Raw genomic sequence first — 18805 nt, forward strand, 5'->3', positions numbered from 1 at the left:
GTGTGGGTCACACGTCTCAACTGTAGTACTGGACCATGGAGGGACAGTCCAAATTTAAATCCAAAGTTATTATGTGCACCGCTGTTCACCTTCCTGAGCCAAGAACCAGCTTGAAACACAGACGCTCGTTCTCACTGAAACATAAGATAATGCTTTATTAGTCCCTCAATGTCCGAGCAGCAAAGGCAGTGAAGGTGAATAATAATAAAAATAATAAACATACATTTCCACGTCTGTGTGGCATGCTGCTACAATGAAAGTTCAGAGGTCAAACTGTAGACATGAAACTGAGCTTAGTTGAACCTGGTGTCACACATCACGTCACACAAAATAAGACTCCCTTGACCCATCTGTGGGTCCAGACCCAGACTTGGAGAACCACTGATTGGTTACTTGTGTTGGTGCTGACAGCCAAGGCTCAAGCTGGCTCTGGGTGCAGGGTGAACACAGAGCAGTCAGTGAGTGTGTGTGAGTGCTCATCATACAATCCTGAACTACCCCTTTAAAACTGAGGTCTAACATCAGCTAATGGCAATTACCGTTCGTACAGTATAAATGGGCAGAGACAGACTTGTATGGTAGAGAATGCGTCGTACACTCCAGCAAAACATTAGGATGACACTTGGCCTACTTATCTTGTCCGGGGGTGAGAACACTCAAGCATGCACAATGTTTCTCTCTTTTCTTTTTTTTTTTTCCTTCCCTCTAACTGTGGACTTCGTCTTATTAGGAGTGCATTCATGTTTTCTTCACATTTCTTATCCAGTTTGACAGTGTGAGCTCTGGAGCCAAAGTGTGGAACAGCCTCTCAAGTGTGAGGCAAACACATGCAGCCATAACGTCCTGTCGCTTCCTTTGACATTAATTTTACACGAGTAAATGGCCGAACAACCCCCCCCCCCCCCCCCCCCCCACACACACACACACTCCCTCTCTCTCTACATATATATACTATATGGGGGATTAAGCACAAGGCCTCTGAACTTGATGGGCTATTTGGAGATGAAATAATTAGACCAGAAACTCAGCGCAGCTCTGTGTGGATGTGTACTGACACAGAAATGTGTCAAATCTGAATTAATTGGAATTTAGTGCGTCATCATTTAATCCCTTGAATGCAACAATTTTGCCGGACTTTTCTTCCAACTGCAGTTTTGTAGGTTTACTACATCCTGTGTTCTTCACTGTGAGGACTGTCTTTTAGATTACTTTAATCTCAATTATAACGTCTAGATTATAGAACAGTGTCTCCTAAACTTCCGATATTTTCAAAGATGACAAACTATCTTGACACAAATCAATTGTGACACAAGCAAATTTGTGCACAATGTGGCGACTAATTGAATCAGATGTTGAGTGAATGATTACAACTTCATTTTATTCATGTTATTTAAAACATTTAGACGCCTAAATCTTAAATAAAAGGTTGGAAACATTCTGTAAATTTCTTTAGGGACCTCCCTAAAGAAAATGTCCAATGACGCATCAGTGGGTCCCGACCCAGTGTTTGGGAACCACTGTTCTAGAGTGCTTTGTGTTGATATTATCTCAATCAATCGATTTGTTGTTTCTGCTCATAAAATGCAGAATATGGTGGGAAAGGTCGATCAGTGCTAAAATTATATATATAAAATGATCAAAATACTTGATTAATAGTTTAGTAGTAATAAAATAATGTAATAATGTTGGCCCTACACTATACATCAACAATATACCATATGTTGAAATGAAAAAGGGGGTTGATTTAATTTAACATGAAGGTTTTTACTTGAGAGACATTAATCTTTGATGATGAAATAGTAGAAAATCTGGTAGTATTTCTTCTTTCAGGTTTGTGGATTTGTGTTATAAAGCACTTTGAGTAAAATTATTTGTTATGAATAGTTTAATAATTTTGTCAGCAGAAGTCGAGAAGTGTGTTTGTGAATCCCTGACATTGCTGTGATTCTGGAGCTGTTGTGAAAAAGGCTCCTGTCTCTTTAAATGTCCTGGCAGTAATTCCTACATCATGCATATGGCCATGAAAAAGAAATAAAGCTTGAAGTCAGTCACACAAACACAGGCAGAGGAAAGAAGAAGAAGAAAAAAAACACTTCCCAGGATTTTGAATTATAAAGCAGCAGCTTTCTGTGTTTTCCACCTGCAGAGTCTTTGTCACTCTTCTCTCCGTTGGTCTCATCATTCGCTTTTTCTACCAACTAAGGATGCTGTTGCACGTCTTCTGTGTGGTTTGGTCTTCATCTGTCATTCTTCTGCAACACAGGTAGGACACAAAATCAGATTTATATCAAGATTTCATTCTGTAAAATTGCAGGATTTTCTTTTCCTTTCCAATATTAATGTTTAAACTGCATGTTTATTGATTACAACTTGACATAATTATGGACGTGAGCTGTGTGCTTTTCTGACCTAGAGTCATGTCAGCACTGACTGTGATAACACAATCAGACAAATTATACATTCTTATATACATATATATATATATACATATATATACATATATATGAGACAACAACCTCCGTGAAATGAAAACTTTCATGCATGAGTCTTTTCACTCAACATTTGACAAATACAAAAAAGGATTATATGCAATAAAATAAGCTAAACATTTTAACAAAAACTGTACAAATACAAAATAAAACTGGTCATAAAAAAGATTTATTAGGTCTTTGCCTCTCTACTCACCTATAAAGTCAGTGCCATTCACAGGCATTTTAGGAGGCTGAAAAAAAGGGCACCACCTCATAATTATTAACAGAAATAATATACAATATATTACAAATAACTTATAATTTTTTATTTATTTCATTACCTATATATACGTTTAATAGGCTTATTCGACACAATTACTGTATAGAAAATGTGCTCACGTTTTTAATACACTTAATCTTTATTTATTATATTATCCTCTGTTTTTGTGCACGTGTAAATGTATATAGTGCTTGTTTAATGAGAGACACCAAAATGTTGTGGTATGTGACATGCACTGACAATGAAGGGATTCTATTCTATTTTACACTGCTGTCTCATAGAAATGACAAGTTAAATGCAATCTTTGGACAATTATTACACAATTTGATGCTGTGGGCAATGAAAAAAAAAAGTATAACATACATACATTAGAAAATGCATGTCATTTTAAAAACTCCTTCAAAGAAATAGTTAAATATTAAACACCTGCAGCACATGTTGTGTTTCCACATGATAAGAGGAGAGGAGAGGTAATGATGGTGAGCTGTCACGTGCAGGTCTGTGCTCTGTAAGGAGATGAAGTTCCCCGGCAGAGCAGCCAAACCTCCCTCTCCATCTGACTTCCTGGACAAGCTGATGGGACGCACATCTGGCTACGACGCCCGCATCAGACCAAACTTCAAAGGTAACAGAGAGAGTGTGTGTGTGTGTGTGTGTGTGTAGTTGGAGGAGCTTCTCCTCCATCAGAACAGGCGTGATGAAGTATACGCTGCTCAGTCTGCAGAAGAAGCTGAGCTGAGACTTTCCCCTGGAGGGGTCGCTAGAGTTCCTGTGGAGGCAAACGCACCTTGAGGCAGAACAAATCCTTCACAGATGAGTCAGAACAGTGAGTGATTTCCCACAGGAGCTTTTGTTTAGTCATGTGCTGCTGCTGCTGCTTTTATACTGACCTACAGCCTCAGGTTCATGATGTTTGTACACCGACTTCTCTTTCAGATCTGCAGCTTCTCGTCTTTATTGACCCACAGGCCAGTTTAACTGCGATCTGCAGCCAGCACATTCTCTCTCTGACATAGCGCCGCCCCCCCAAACCATCCCTGCCCCCCCCCCACACATCCCCAGCCTCTGGGGTCACATGTCATACATATTTCATACTTGCTCCACATCTGTGTCAGTGCATGTCGCGTAAGTCCCGGCTGATTATCTATAAATAAACTAATTTAACTAAAGGAGAATCAATAAATGATTGCCTGTAAGAAAATGAGCCACTGAAATATTTAAAGGTTCACTTGTCTATGACGACGAGGGCCACGCTGATGGAAGCATGACAACACAACTTCATCAAAGTCCATTTATTAGCATGAAGGAAGCAGATAGCAGAGGTTATTTTGCAGTTAGCGATGTTTCATATTAGAGCAAAATGACTCATTTTCCCTAACCCTAACCCTGCCATCTGAGATACAAATGTTTGAGTGAAGCTTCCAGAAATCTCTTATAATGGACAACACTATTAAAAATGTTAGCTCTGTCAAGACTCAGTGGATTTTGAAGGAAATTCAGTATATGTATGACACGATATCATCAGTTTCAGCCGGATCTGATCCAGAATATGTCCACAATTCAAATGTAACATGGTTCGGTCACATTGAACAAGTTCAAATGTCTATATCTCAGCAACATCTTAACAGATTAGGATGAATTGTCATGTTTATGTAAGATGGTAATAGCTATAAGCAGGTAAAGGTGTAAACAGAACTAGAAAGTCTCCCTGATCCTGTGGATCAAAATGTAGAGAGAATGCAGGTGACAACATTATGCCTTGCTACTCTCTAAGTGATCTTCCATTCTCATAATCAACATTTTTTTTTATATATATATATAAAATTGATGATTTCTACATACAAATTAAAAAGAATCTAGATCAGTGTCTCCCAAACCTCAAAATGACCAATTTATTCAGTTTACTGTCATAAAAATCCTCCAGATCACATTCATATTTCTTCTTCTTCTTGTTTCGACTTCTCTCTTTAGGGTCACCACAGCAGATCATCTGTCTCCATCTTGTCCTCTCCCTTGTGTCCTCCTCTGTTACACCAACTGTCCTCATGTCCTCCTTCACAACATTCAGGAACCTTCTCTGTGGTCTTCCTCTTTTCCTCCTGCCCGGCAGCTCCATCGTCAACATCCTTTGTCCAATTTAATCACTGTCCCTCCTCTGATCATGACCAAACCCTCTCAACCATGACTCTCTTATTTTATCTCCAAACCGTTCAACCTGAGTTGTCCCTCTAATGCAGTGTTTCTCAAACTTGTTCAGTCCAAGGACCACTAACCCTTAAAAAAACACTCCTGGTCCTGGACCACCTAATTCAAAATAGCGGCTGCGGTCAGCGGTGTCACAAACTGGTCCACTGCAATGCTCAAGTCAGACAGTGCCACAAAACAAATATTGTTTGACACTAAAACACTGGCATTTTAAATTTTAAAATATGATATGTTACTTTCTTGTAACCTCGCGGACCACTGGTATATTGGAGCAGACTTTGAGAAAGGCTGCCCTAATATGTTAATCTCAGCATCTTCAGCTCGGACACCTCCAGCTCTGCCTGCTGTCTCCAGGCTACATCATAGCAGGTCTCACTATCAGCCATGTTTCAGACGATGACGGGACTCTGATTTGTGATGATACTCTGCTTCTGTCAGGTCCTCCTGTCAATGTCACCTGTAACATCTTCATCAACAGCTTTGGATCCATCACGGAAACAACAATGGTGAGAATTATTATTATTATTATTATTATTATTATTATTATTATTATTATTAATAAGCTAAATTACAATTATATGGTGTCCCATCTGTCTTCATAGTTGGACACGAGCAAGGCTCACCTAACATAATCTACTCATTCACTCACTCACCTTCTACCACTTTATCCTCCACATAAGGGTTGCAAGGCCAATCCCAGCTGACAGGGTGAAAGGTGGGGTGCACCCTGGACAGTTCCCCTGTCCATCACAGGGCCACATAGAGACAACCATTCCTAACCCTAACCCATAATGTAGTTTGAGTTTACAATAGAATAGTATAGTAATATATTTGCTGCTTTATTTCACTGTAATGTGTCCTTTTCTACCTGGAAACTCAAGTAAATCGCTCACCTCCTTGTACCAAAGTCCATAGAGAAAATCATTTGACATCACAACACACAGGTTGTGACTATGGTGTTTGAAATCCTGTGTTTAAAGTGTTTAAAGTCTGCCTAACAGTTTAATGTAGCTTTTATTCTATTCTTAAAAGAGCATAGATTTGATGAGGTGACACCTTTTCCACCCGGTAAAGGTTGTCTAATAAAAAGAAAAGCAGATAAAGCAGAAAACATATTCTTAGTAAAGAGTAGAGAGCCCAGCAGGGGGTGTACACAGCTCAGTTCCCTTCACAAACCTGAACTATCACTTTAAGAAACAAATCTCATCTAATAATACTTCAAATAAATGTAGGAAATGTATATAAATGTGTTCCACTCAGTGAATTTCAAAAACACTTAAATATGAAACCATCTTGTAAGATCATCACATCATGTCCACTATGATTTTCTCATCTCTCTGTCAAATTGGGAGCTATTCTTTATGAATGAAGTTTAACTGAATTAATTAAGGTTTAGCTCATGTTGGCTCGTGCATTTTTGAAAGCTTTTTTTGTCTGTATTTGTCAGCATTCATGTTACTCCCACCTGCTTCTGTGTGAGTCACACTGACTGACACACACTAGTCTGCGTGTGCTCACATAGACTGTGGTTACTAGTTTGTTTCTTATGTGCCTATGTGTCCACCTCACAATCTTTAATAAAATATCATAGTTCTATTTTTAATTTTAAGTGTGGTTGTATGATGTACTGACACATAGACAGACAGACAGACAGACAGACAGACAGACAGACGTGATCTCATGGGTAAACAGTAGCTGCTGGTCAACTGTTGCCTGCAACAGCAAGTTCAATGTGTTCTAATGTGTTTGGTGCTTGAAATTCTTTATTTCAGTGACACAAACTTACCCAATGAGGCAGCGTGAGACAGCAGCTCCTGTGTCCCCATCGCTAAAAATAAAGATTTTCTCTATGGAATTTGGTGTGGGAGAGTAAATATTTGACATACTTTCCTAAAAGTGAGAGAACGTGTCAAACATACTCTTACAATAGCTGCAGGAGATTTTATTAGGTGATGTTGTCTTAGTGTTTTCAGTGAGAGTGACTGTGTGTATGACGTAACTCTGTACCACAGGACTATCGCCTCAATATATTTCTGAGACAACAGTGGAATGACCCTCGACTGGCCTATAAGGAGTATCCAGACGACTCTCTGGACCTGGACCCCTCCATGCTGGACTCCATCTGGAAACCCGACCTGTTCTTTGCAAACGAAAAGGGAGCAAACTTCCATGAGGTCACGACGGACAACAAACTGCTTCGCATATTCCAGAATGGAAATGTCCTCTACAGCATCAGGTGATCCTCCATGTAAATGATCAATCTGGCTTAATTGTGCACGTCGCTCATCAGTCGTGACTCATCTGCGGTTTGGTAAGTTACCAAGTGAATATAAGCCTCTAAGTCTCTGAACATGTGGTCCAACAGTGTGTTTGCTTCACTGCAGTGTAGTTCAGTCTGCAGGCTCTGGTCACTAATGTGGCACTAAACAGTGCATTGTAGCATGATGGTAAGGAGTTGAAGAGGAAACAGTATTACTCTATTAAACATAAACCCTGGCTGAACCCTTAAACTTAGATGACTAACAAAATAACAAGGCATGAGGTTCAAATCTGTTGAAAATTTCACACCATCTCCAATAATGCTCATCTACACTTAATGCTTATAGGAGAAAAGAAAAGACTGATATCTAAATGGATAGTTCAGGTTTATTGACGTGTGGTTCCGTGAGAAGACACCATTGTGCCAGACTCTCACATGACTGCCAGCAGGGACACCTGCTTAAGTCGACAAGAACTTAGAAATGTATGTGTGTAAACCACTGACTCTAAGTCCATTAAAACCAGCATATTTATCTTGCTGGGACACAGGATCTGCTGCTCTGCTGCTGCCTCGTTTTGGTACGTTTGTGCCATTTAGGTTAATATGAATGTAGGATTTCTAATACTGGAGTCATAAAATATCAAATAACATAAATGAAGGGAGGCAACATTAGATCAACAACTCCCGTGTACTGTGATGTAAAACCTATGGTTTCTCTATTGACTTTTATGTGGGCAGCAAATAGTTGACAAAGCAACACAAACTTCATGTTTCGAGACTCTAATGAGGAGATAGTGTGGTAAACATATTTTTAAGATATTGTAGTTTTTTATCTTGTGTACCTGCTAGCTGACATATTTTCAGTGAGCGCAAGAGTCCATGTCTGATTCTCACTCTTCAATCTTCATCAATCAGCATTGGCTATGAGTTAGTACCTCATACAACCATACTTTAAAAAACTTGAACAAACAAGCAGGGAAAGCTAGGAAACACTGTCCTTGATACTTGTATTGGAGGACAGAACCCTTGTGTCCTTTGAGGGGGAAGCGCTCACACATTTGTTTTAGCTCATGGTGTTCGGTCTTCTCTAAAAAGTAGGCTGCAGTTGAATAGAACATTAATGTTCGAGTTGTTTGATGGGACCTTTAACGTGGAAGACACTTGAGCAGGGAATACAATGGTGCAGTGGGATTTGAGGGTTGTTCCCTCATCTACTCACGTTTGTCCTGTTGTGGATTACAGTGTGGCCGCATCATTTTTCAATGTTCCACACATTCCAGTGCCATCATGGAGTTGCTGTCTCTGTTTTTCCAGGCTGACGCTCACTCTCTCCTGTCCCATGGATCTGAAAAACTTCCCCATGGACAGTCAGACATGTATCATGCAGCTGGAAAGCTGTGAGTTCATCTGATATTAAAGAGATAGTTCGGGTTTTCTGACACATTGTAAGCACTGAGCTGAACCATGGACGCTTACTATCATACAAGGAAAGCTGACACTTACAGCAGCACTAGATTAAGGCCATGATATTTCCAGAATATGCTCAGACAGCGTTTTCCAACTGTAAACTGAAGTTTGTGTCATTAGCCACTCACTGCACCCAACACCAGAGACCCACTATAACACAAGTGGATCATCAACTCCTTTGTGCTGTGACGTAACATCAGTTTTCTCTATGGACTAAAGTGAGGGGAGTCATTAGTTTACAAACTGACACAAACTTTAATTTCGGGACAGAAAAGGCTGCGAGATAAAGCAGCAAACATGTGATATCATAGATGATATCATAGATGATATCACAGACTGCAGAGATCTCAAGCTGGTTCTTGTTAACATCAGCAAGCTTCGTCAATGTGTCATTGCCTCATCAAACCTGAACTACACCTTCAAGCATTGATTTTTGTCATTGACGATGATGTATCATAGGCCTTATTACGTACCGTGTGCCTCTCTTCTAGTTGGATACACCATGAACGATCTTATTTTCGAATGGTTGGACGTGGGAGCGGTGCAAGTGGCTGATGATCTGACTCTTCCTCAGTTTGTGCTGAAAGAGGACAAAGGCCTTGGCTACTGCACCAAACACTACAACACAGGTACATGACACCTGACCACCTGCCACCCAGCATCCTCCATAGATGATAACACAGTCAGGTTGCGTCTCTCTCTGTTTAGGTAAATTCACATGCATTGAGGTCAAATTCTACCTGGAACGTCAAATGGGCTACTATCTGATCCAGATGTACATACCGAGCCTGCTCACGGTCATCCTGTCCTGGGTGTCGTTCTGGATCAACATGGACGCAGCTCCGGCCAGAGTGGGATTGGGCATCACTACAGTGCTCACCATGACAACACAGAGCTCTGGATCCAGGGCATCACTGCCAAAGGTCAGGGCAGTTTACAACTTCATTATTGTTTATTGTACACAGAGGGAAAAATGGGCAGCCCATGGATGAGCAGAAGGGAACTGGGCTTGTAACCAAAGGGTTGCCAGTTCGGGATCCAAGGAACACACGCCCCAGCAATAGGGGGCCATATCGAGTGTACTCCTAGTGCTGGTCCCAAGCCCAGATAAATGACAGGGTTGTGTCAGGAAGGGTATACAGAGTAAAAATCTCTGCCCAATCAAATATATGGACCATCCACTGATTGTCTCATATGTATAATATTTATTTAGTTTACTTTACTTTAGTGTTATCAGGAGCAGAAGTGTTGATAATCCCATAAAGTCAGAGAAGTGAGGTGTTGGTGTTGTTTTCTGAGGGAATCAGTAATCAGGTGTGAGTGTTGTTCCAATTCATTCAACTCCAAATGTCATTAAATGAGACAATAATTGACAGATTAATCAAACAGAATTGTGAGTTACATCACTAATAACCAACAGTGTGAGCATTTGCTGTGTATGTTCTATGTTTTTTCCTCTCACCTTTTTATCTTTTTAAATGTTTTTTTTGTTTTTTCTTTTACTGCACAGGGTTGTGTTGTTTTTAAATGTTCTTTATAAAAACATTAGATTGCAGTGGATCCCTAGATGATTTTTGACTAATTGGGTTATTTTGAAGTTAAACTTTACCATACAATTCAAAGTCTTTACTACAATTACTTGAACATCAGTGAAAAACAGATTATTCTCTTTTTTTTCTACCATGTTTCTTTTGATGTCTTTCAATTTTAATGTCACTGCCGTACATGAATGAGATAAATGAATATGAATGTGAACTGTCTGTGACTGGAGCTTTGTGCCTTCACAGGTGTCCTACGTGAAAGCCATAGACATCTGGATGGCAGTTTGCCTTCTGTTCGTGTTTGCTGCGCTACTGGAATATGCCGCCGTTAATTTTGTTTCACGCCAGCACAAGGAGTTCTTCAGACTGAGAAAAAAGCTTAAAGAGCGACAGCGACAGAGAACTGTGAGTGCAAACCCACCCACGCAGGCCCTCGGGCAGCTGTCACCTGCTATTCCCTGCACCCAGCTCCACCTCTCAGCTGCATGTTGTTCTCCAGCCGGCAGAAGCAGACACCACTGACCTGTAATTAATTCTGTGCACGGAATATTCTCTTAATCATATCTTGCTGCCTCACATTGGACTTTATTAGAGAAAGAAGAATATGAGGGACAAAACAGGTACAACCACCTTTAAACCTCTGACGGAGCATCTTCTGATATTTATACTACACTACAACACAAAACCCATCTGCTTACATTTTTTTTAAAAAACTTCATCACTTGCTGGGGTGTGTAGACTTTGTGAGAAACAATTACGTGTTAAAGCTAATGTACGTAACTTTTAAATAGTGGCGGCTCGTCAACAGGGGGCGCCACCCCCATCAACAATGCAGACAAAAGAAGGCAAGTTCTGTTCAATTTACAACTTGAAATGATTCCTCACACAGTGTATGATGTGTACCTGGTTGTGCACACTGTGGTATTTAGTCAATTACTTTCTGTGTAAATATATAAGTTTCTGCCGTTTTTTCTTTTATGATTCATAAACAGCTTTGCAGCTGCAGATCAAAGTCTGTAGGATCGTAATAACTACACAACATAACTTGTATAAAGACGTTCACGACATACTGACGTTTAGTATGATTAATCAATTCTTGTTGGATAAATCTTGTTTTTTGAGATACTGGGTAAAATACCAAACTGGTTGCCATGAGGACAACAACTCGAGTCTTAATTGAAGCATTGTTTTTTGACTGGTATTGCTGACTATGGCCGGAGACACATTTGGGGCATGTTTTTTTTCCCCTATTGTTTTGGCATAGCAATTACACCCCAAACAACAGTACAACTGACTCATATAAAAATATATAATACAATTGTGACCATATTAAAGGTGTCACAAGTAGTATATTCACTTTCTGCTAATAAACCCTGGACCTTTAACTACATGTTTTATCTCTTTTTCTTCCCCCATCAGCAGGGAAATGGTGACAGTAAGAGTAAAGGAAACAACACATCAGGCAACAGTGCTCCTCATGGGAACGTCAGCCAGCAGTGCACTGTTTGCTCCCGGGTTAGTACTGTTGTCTTGTCAATTTTCTTTTTAAAGCCAATCACTCTCTAAAAAAAGAAGAGCCAATGATGATACTGTGTTGTCTTTTTCCTCCAGGAGGACGAGCTGGCACAGCAGGGTTTACTCTTCCAGAGTTATGGACTCGCACTGTCAGCAGGAAACGTACCAGAGATGGATGCAACACCAGTGTTCGCCGATTTACCTCCTGGTTTAGGTTTCTACGACATACGAAGGCGCTTTGTGGATCGGGCAAAACGGATCGACACCATCTCACGCGCACTTTTCCCCATGAGTTTCCTCATGTTTAATGTTCTGTACTGGCTCACCTACAAAGTTCTCTGGCATGAGGACCTTCAAGCTGCACTGTGACAACACAACAACAACCGAGGAGGACCGTAAAGCCACAGGAGACTTTTACTTCTGCTGCTTTCACTGAAACATTTACAGGCTGAGAGGCCTCAGCTGAGGCAGATGTGTTGTGACTGCATGTCCAGTATCACGGGGAAATCCAGCAACATGGATGAGTCTTCCAGTTTATTTCAATTTTAATACTCCCAAAGAAATGCACTTTTGAGCATTATACATTTTATTCCATTGTCCAGGCAGCATAAATATCTTTTATCTCAAACTGTTTTTTTATAGACATAGACAAAAGAATCAATTACACTCGTGTCTGTTGTGTTTGTCATGCTAACTGTGCAGTATGGGAAACACAGCATAGAAAAAAATACAGTAAAGGGATATTTCAGTGTTTTTTCTTTATTCATCAGTGGTTGAATGAGGTAGTGACTTACAGTGCTTTGCTCTCAGCATGTACCTAAGTCTTCTCACTTTCCCACACCAAAGCCCATAGAGAATCATTTTTAACGTTTAAAGACACAGTAGCTGCTGGTCGATAGCTGAGGGGAACGAGTGGTTCCCCTCAGCTTCACTCTCCGGGCAGAAAAGCCTGTCTAACAGTGTGATCAAGTAGTGAACATATTCTGAAAATATAATAAGCTTAAGCAAACGTAGATCTTATTCGGTGAACCTTTTGTAAGTATCAAAAATCTTTTTTTTCTCTCTCGGCTCCCTGCTGTAAACCCAAGCACACACACATACTCACACATGCTCGAATAAGCATGTCGTATACTGGGGTGTGTATAAAAAATTAAACAACACTAGAACAACCCTGAACTACCCTTTTAATTCATACGTTTCATTTCTTTGAAAAACTGCTCCTGCAGACTTAAAACAGTTTTAATGACAGGAGTTTTATGATATAATAATTGGACTACACTGTAAAGCCTCAATAACATCAGCGACAATACTGGGATAAAATGTCACTCTATCTTCATGTAATAGCATGGTATACACAAGTTCAAATATGGTGCTATTTTTTTATTTTATCCATCCAGTTCAAATATAATAATTTGACAGGATTTCAATAATGAAATATGGTATCATTAGATTAAACATCTAAACGTTTAAGTTAATTTGCAGACTAATTGTCTTTCTCTGAGGCCAAAGGCATCTACCAAGCACTTAAACGTATTTGTTTTTCTCTAACACTTTTCTTAGTCACAGTTATTTTTAGGTCTCACTCTATTTTTAGCTGGCAAATGTGCAAAATCTGAAATAACTGTCTCTCTTGCTGCTATGACTCAAGTTCAGCATCTTGTATTTTATTTTTGGTATACACAACATATTGGTAGATTAGCATTTCTGTGTGCATATGATTATGCATACGAGTCCATCTCCTCTAGAGACCTAGATTTGTTTTAAAAATAAATCTCCTCATAAAATGAAGCTGTCATATTAATATTTAATGTAAATGGTAGCTGTCATATGCACATACAGTAAGAAGAGCAGGGCAACAAGACATTGTACAATGCACTCCAAGTCTGAGATAGGCACTATTTTTTTAATCAAAATAATGTCAGATTTCTATATATAAATCAATGAAATTACCACGCATGATAAAATACAACATTTAACATTTGTTCTGATACATTAATGCTTATTTTCCCATTCACTGGAATGGGTCAGACAGAACTTAGCCCTCACCAGAGACAGAAACTCAAGAACATCATCCAGGTTCAACTGTGTTACATTTTTCCAACACCTGTGTTTTAGGTAAACATGTCAGCTGACCCCGTCTCAGTCTGCAGTAAAATGACTTTCGTCTTTTGCCACAAGAGGGAGCTTTTTCTTCTTGTATGTGCCCTGTGAACAATACTGCACCCTGCACCACAGTATGTCACACTTGCCTATGTATAGTTGACATTATGGAGTGCAGTATATTTTTTCTCAGTCTGGGGTAAGGATCACACGCTACTTGTTACATGTACAACTATGAAATGTTCCCACATTGCTGTCCCCTCCCTCTGGAACTCACTCCCAAACACATGTGTGACTGCACTGACCTCACCACATTTAGAACTCATCAAAAGTCACCTCTTCAGAACTGCTTTCTATTCATGACAGCTCCTTAACTTAATTGTGTGAATTTTTAATTGAGTTTATATTGGACACATTTCAATTATGTAATGTATTGCCTATGCTTGTTTATTACCTTTTCATGTATGTAAAGCATCTTTGAGCAGCCTTTAAAGGTGTTATATAAATAAAAAAGAAATATTATTATATTATTACCTACTCACACCAGATTTAAAAGTACATCTAATTAAAGAAAACTGCAAATGTCAGCCTACACTATTACTATCGCACACAATGTTGTTTAACACGTGGGACCAAGTGTTTATATAGAGCTACCGATAGGAGGAACATGGGCCACAAAGCTGTTTCCGCTGAGGAGAATTAAGTGTTTTTTTTTTAACCTATGCAGTGTTTTGAGTAATTGGTGGTTAGGGTTAGGAGTGTGTGTGACATTTATTGTTTTTATACATATCAGACCTGCATTCTTAGGTTGAACGCGGCTGGTAGTCGGCAGTAAAGTAAATTGGCGCACCAGGTATTTTAGCATTAAATGATGTCATGCCACTGTTTACTTGACAGTTATTAAAAAATCATAATTAAAGTGTTTTAACTTTCTTATTTCATGCAGAACATCAGTGGCCCATTAGCTGCTCTTGTCAAAGGACTGTTTTGTTTGTTTGTTTACCTTCGTCTAGTCCATCCTAAGGCTAGACAGGACAGTGGGACTGTTAATATTATAGTTCATATTTAGAGGGAGGTTCACACATTTCAGTGTCCCTTCAGGTTTTTACACGTAAACAACGTGAAGGAGAGTCACTTAGATTATTCCCATGTCCTGATGTCCCTCAGGAAACGGATTGTAGAAACAGATGAACAAGCTCAACTTAAATCTCAAAGAGACTTGCGTGACCCATTATGTGAGGGTGTCAGGGATCAGAGCTTGAGCGTAAGATTAAGAGATAAAGTTTGCTTAAACCCTCAGTGGACAATTTGCGTCCATGGTTTGTCTAGGTACGTACTGCTTGTGAGTCACTTGACAGGTATTCAAGTTATTCTGAGCTGAAGGACCTCATTGAAGCTCAGAGGAGGCTAGTAGACAAAGCATGACATTGAAACCAAAGGGGGAGCAGCAGCAGAGATAGATAGAAAAAAAAACATCTGCTAGTGAGCAAAGTCACATAATTCTGGAGATACATTTTGATCCTTCAGTTATATCTGCACTGGTGAGTGAAAGGTTCCATGTTTGCTGGATACTGGGTCCATGGTTACAGCTATCACTGAGAGTTTTGAACAAACATTTATCAGATGATTAGCAGCACGATTGTGCGTGGCTGAGAATTAGGGCAGGAAGCGGTCAAGAACTACTAGGTTATATTATAAACTGGACATCACTATTCTGGCTAAATGTGTTCTGCTTGGGGGTGTCCTGGTCATGAAGGATCCAGAAGATCCTCAAATGTGACTCAAGAACACACAGACACCAGGGTTACTAGGATGATTGTCATAAAAGGTTTCTACTTTGTGTTGTTTGTGCAATAAAGCCCCAGACTGTTTGACTATTCCAGAGTAGCAGAAATCCCAGAATGGAGATGAAGCCCACACACACCAAGTGTGCGTGTGTTGGGGGTGGGGCACCTGACGCCTTAAATGGAGAGTAAAGGGGAAGAACCCATTGTGTGTGGCTGCAGGCACATTAATAAGTGTCTCTCTAACATGTACTAAAGTTCCTTATGGAGTTGTTAGTGGAGCCATTACAGCCAGAAGAGAGCATTCCAGATTGGTTGCTGGTTTCACGATCCTTCATGGTGTCTGGAAAGCTGGTAGTGCAGGTCCCAGTGACTATTGTGGGATACTCTGATGTCTGGTTGAATCCTCACAGGGTAATGGCTCCATGTCCCTTCAGGGAACTGAGGCCAAAGGGGGGAGGGGCTGGGAAATGCCTGTCTTTGAGGGACTCACTAGATCAGAACAACAAGCAGCTGAACATAAGTATTGCTCATTGTTTACAAAGGATGACGGTGACGTAGATTGCACTAATTTGATTCAGCATGAGAATCCTGTAATAGACGACAGTCCTAATGTACACGTCTGCCATATCAATACATTCTTTCTTCATGGTATGAAACAGTAAGAGCACATATAAAACAACTGTTGGACAGACAAATAATAAGGGAGGGAGAATAGAGATCCACATGCATCTCCCATTGTATTAGTCCAGAGGAAAGATGGGGGAAATCAGATTATCACGCTTGAATGCTAAAACTAGAAAAGGTGCATTCCATTTGCCCATGATTAAAGAGTCACTGGATTGACTTGTTAAGTGGTTCTCTACCTTGGATTTAGCAAGCAGTTATAGCCAAGTGGAAGTTGCTGAAAAAGACAAAGTAAAGACAGACACTAAACACCAGGTAATAGCCAGTGTGAGCCATTTAATTGCACCCTGAAGACTGAAGAGGACCAGACTCTGGCCAGAGAGAGGACTGGGTTCAAGAGCATCAGGAGTCAATTGAAGAGGGGTACAGCCATGTATGACAGTGGCTGGCTGCAGGGAGGGATCACAAAGACCAGAAGCAGGAGGATCACGTGAGAGATCCATCCTTAAGACAGAGAGATATGTAAACACCTGAAAACATGTGGTAAAGGCCTGAAATATGATCCTGGACATTTGGGACCCAGCTCCCTGTAGAGTGGAGCAGTGTCTCCCAGCATATGCTGTTGTCTATTTCATCATCCCAGTGGATCAAAGAGGGGTGGTGCTCTAGCAGATCCGCTTGATGGTCATGGGGCCCTAAGCAGGCACTTAGTTTGCTTATACCTTGGGCTGGCTCTGCATGCCCGGATTCACTGGAGGAGCAGGTGTTCCCAGTTGATGAAGAAGAAGACCAAATTAGGTGCAGTAGTATAATTAAGTGTTCTTAGAAATGACGGATGCCCAGTTGCTGAAATTGTTTTTAGAATGAGTATATCATCGGGGTACGGATGCATTTGAATGCATTTGCATTGCAGGATGCAGTTTGGTTTGTGTTTTTTTCCTTGGTCTAGTCCGCACTGGCAAGTGAGCCTGTAGCAGGCAGAAGATGTGGATAAGTGTCCATGGGTTGGGCTAGTTTTCTTTTCTTCATATTTTGTTTGTTTGAGAGTGTGCTCTGTTTCTCAAAGAACTCTGATACTCAATGACTGTTTTAGCATGCATGCAGGTTTATCTATATACATCCTACCACATGGGCCTTTGAAACATTTATTTAGGGGTCGACTGATAAAGGTTCTTATGTTCTTCTTATGTCCAATGCTGATATTTTTAAATCATTGCAGCTGATAGCTGATACACAATGTGGACTCTTTACTGAAAAAAGTGTGTTGGCCCATTAAAAAAATGCTAAAAGTACTTTTGACAGATATGGCAATGAAAAAAGTATGTCTTTATTTCTTTGTTATATACAATGTCCTGTAAGAGGCACTGTGTATAACAGTTTTATCATAAACAATGATTTACAAAATTGCTCAACTTAAATAAACCAAAATAAACAAGCTGGTGTGATCCATCATTAAGGCAAATCCAAATCCAAATCCATATCCACCAGCACCACCAGCTCTGTTGTTTTTTTCTGTCTGTCAAATTCTGACAGACAGAATTTGACAATTTTTTCATTCCAAATCATTGGAATTTGGAATGAAGTGATGCCACTTAAAGCTGGTCTTATATATTAGCGAGCTGTCAATGAGTTTAACTCATGCAACATGTGTATGTAATGCTCAAGCATGTCTTGAATAAACCTGGCGTAATAGACGTTTTTTTTCAGCAGATATTTCTTTAAATAAAATAGTAGGACAAACACAGGATTTACCAGTAACATTAATTAAGGTTACACTCCAGTATTAACAGAGCTGTGTTATTGTTCAAGTGTAAGGGTAGATCACGCTACTCAACACCTGTAGAGATTTTTTTTTTTTAACAACAAAAAACTGCATACATATTTTCTGGATGTGTTCCAGTAAAGTGAAATAGAAATAATTATCCTCTATTGTCATTATAGCATTGCTAAAACAACAAATCTAATGGTGGCCTAAGACTTCTGCACAGTACTGTATACATATATGTGTGTATGTATGCATATATATATATATATACATATATATATTTGGATTTGCCTTCATGATGGATCACACCAGCTTGTGTCTGATGTTAGGAGTTCTCACATGTACAATGTGGAGACGATCCTTGCATGATCAGAACATTTTGCAAGTTAAAGTGAATAGCACATACATAACACACACATATAAAGTATGTGTGTCTGTGGTATTTGTGTGGTCCTAGATTTTACAGCATATTTTGTTCTTATTTGTGGAGAGACTCTCTCTCTCTCTCTCTCTCACACACACACATTTAGTTAGGGCTGGACAATATATTGATATTTTATCTATATTCTGACATGAGACTTAGATTTTGGATCTCGTTCATATCATGAAAGGGTATCTGTTACTTTTCCTGGTTTTAAAGGCTGTTGCATTTATAATCATCATGTTTATCATTTTGAATAAATTAGTGAAATGCACTTAACATTATAAATTAAATATTATATACTGATTAAAAAATACAAGGATTCGACAGAATCACATTTTAAAAAGTCACTCAATAACAGTTTAATTT

General features: G+C 39.6%; 1 protein-coding gene across 3 annotated transcripts; it reads left to right on the top strand.

Moving 5' to 3' along the window:
• Positions 1-974: 974 nt before the first annotated feature.
• glra4b (glycine receptor, alpha 4b) lies at positions 975-14716 on the top strand. 3 transcript variants are annotated; one of them, XM_058626506.1, is made up of 10 exons: positions 975-2263; positions 3249-3376; positions 5395-5462; positions 6969-7192; positions 8531-8613; positions 9175-9312; positions 9392-9606; positions 10471-10629; positions 11644-11739; positions 11836-14716. In XM_058626506.1, the coding sequence occupies exons 1-10, from the start codon at positions 2205-2207 to the stop codon at positions 12106-12108; spliced, it is 1443 nt and encodes a 480-aa protein (XP_058482489.1). In that variant the 5' UTR covers positions 975-2204; the 3' UTR covers positions 12109-14716. The 3 variants fall into 3 exon arrangements, 2 of the variants coding, with proteins under 2 accessions (XP_058482489.1, XP_058482490.1); XR_009240039.1 differs by lacking the exon at positions 11836-14716 and having other exon boundaries at positions 10471-10844; positions 11644-11693; XM_058626507.1 differs by lacking the exons at positions 975-2263; positions 3249-3376 and adding an exon at positions 3469-3577.
• Positions 14717-18805: the final 4089 nt, after the last annotated feature.

The sequence above is a fragment of the Solea solea genome, chromosome 4 (genome assembly GCF_958295425.1).
Source record: "Solea solea chromosome 4, fSolSol10.1, whole genome shotgun sequence".
Lineage (NCBI taxonomy): Eukaryota > Metazoa > Chordata > Actinopteri > Pleuronectiformes > Soleidae > Solea > Solea solea.

Excerpts from the sequence above, each read along its gene's own strand:
- glra4b (XM_058626506.1), top strand. The coding sequence starts at position 2,205 with ATGCTGTTGCACGTCTTCTGTGTGGTTTGGTCTTCATCTGTCATTCTT. Across the intron at positions 7,193-8,530 it reads AATGTCCTCTACAGCATCAG|GCTGACGCTCACTCTCTCCT; the intron begins GTGATCCTCCAT and ends CTGTTTTTCCAG. Across the intron at positions 9,313-9,391 it reads CACCAAACACTACAACACAG|GTAAATTCACATGCATTGAG; the intron begins GTACATGACACC and ends CTCTCTGTTTAG.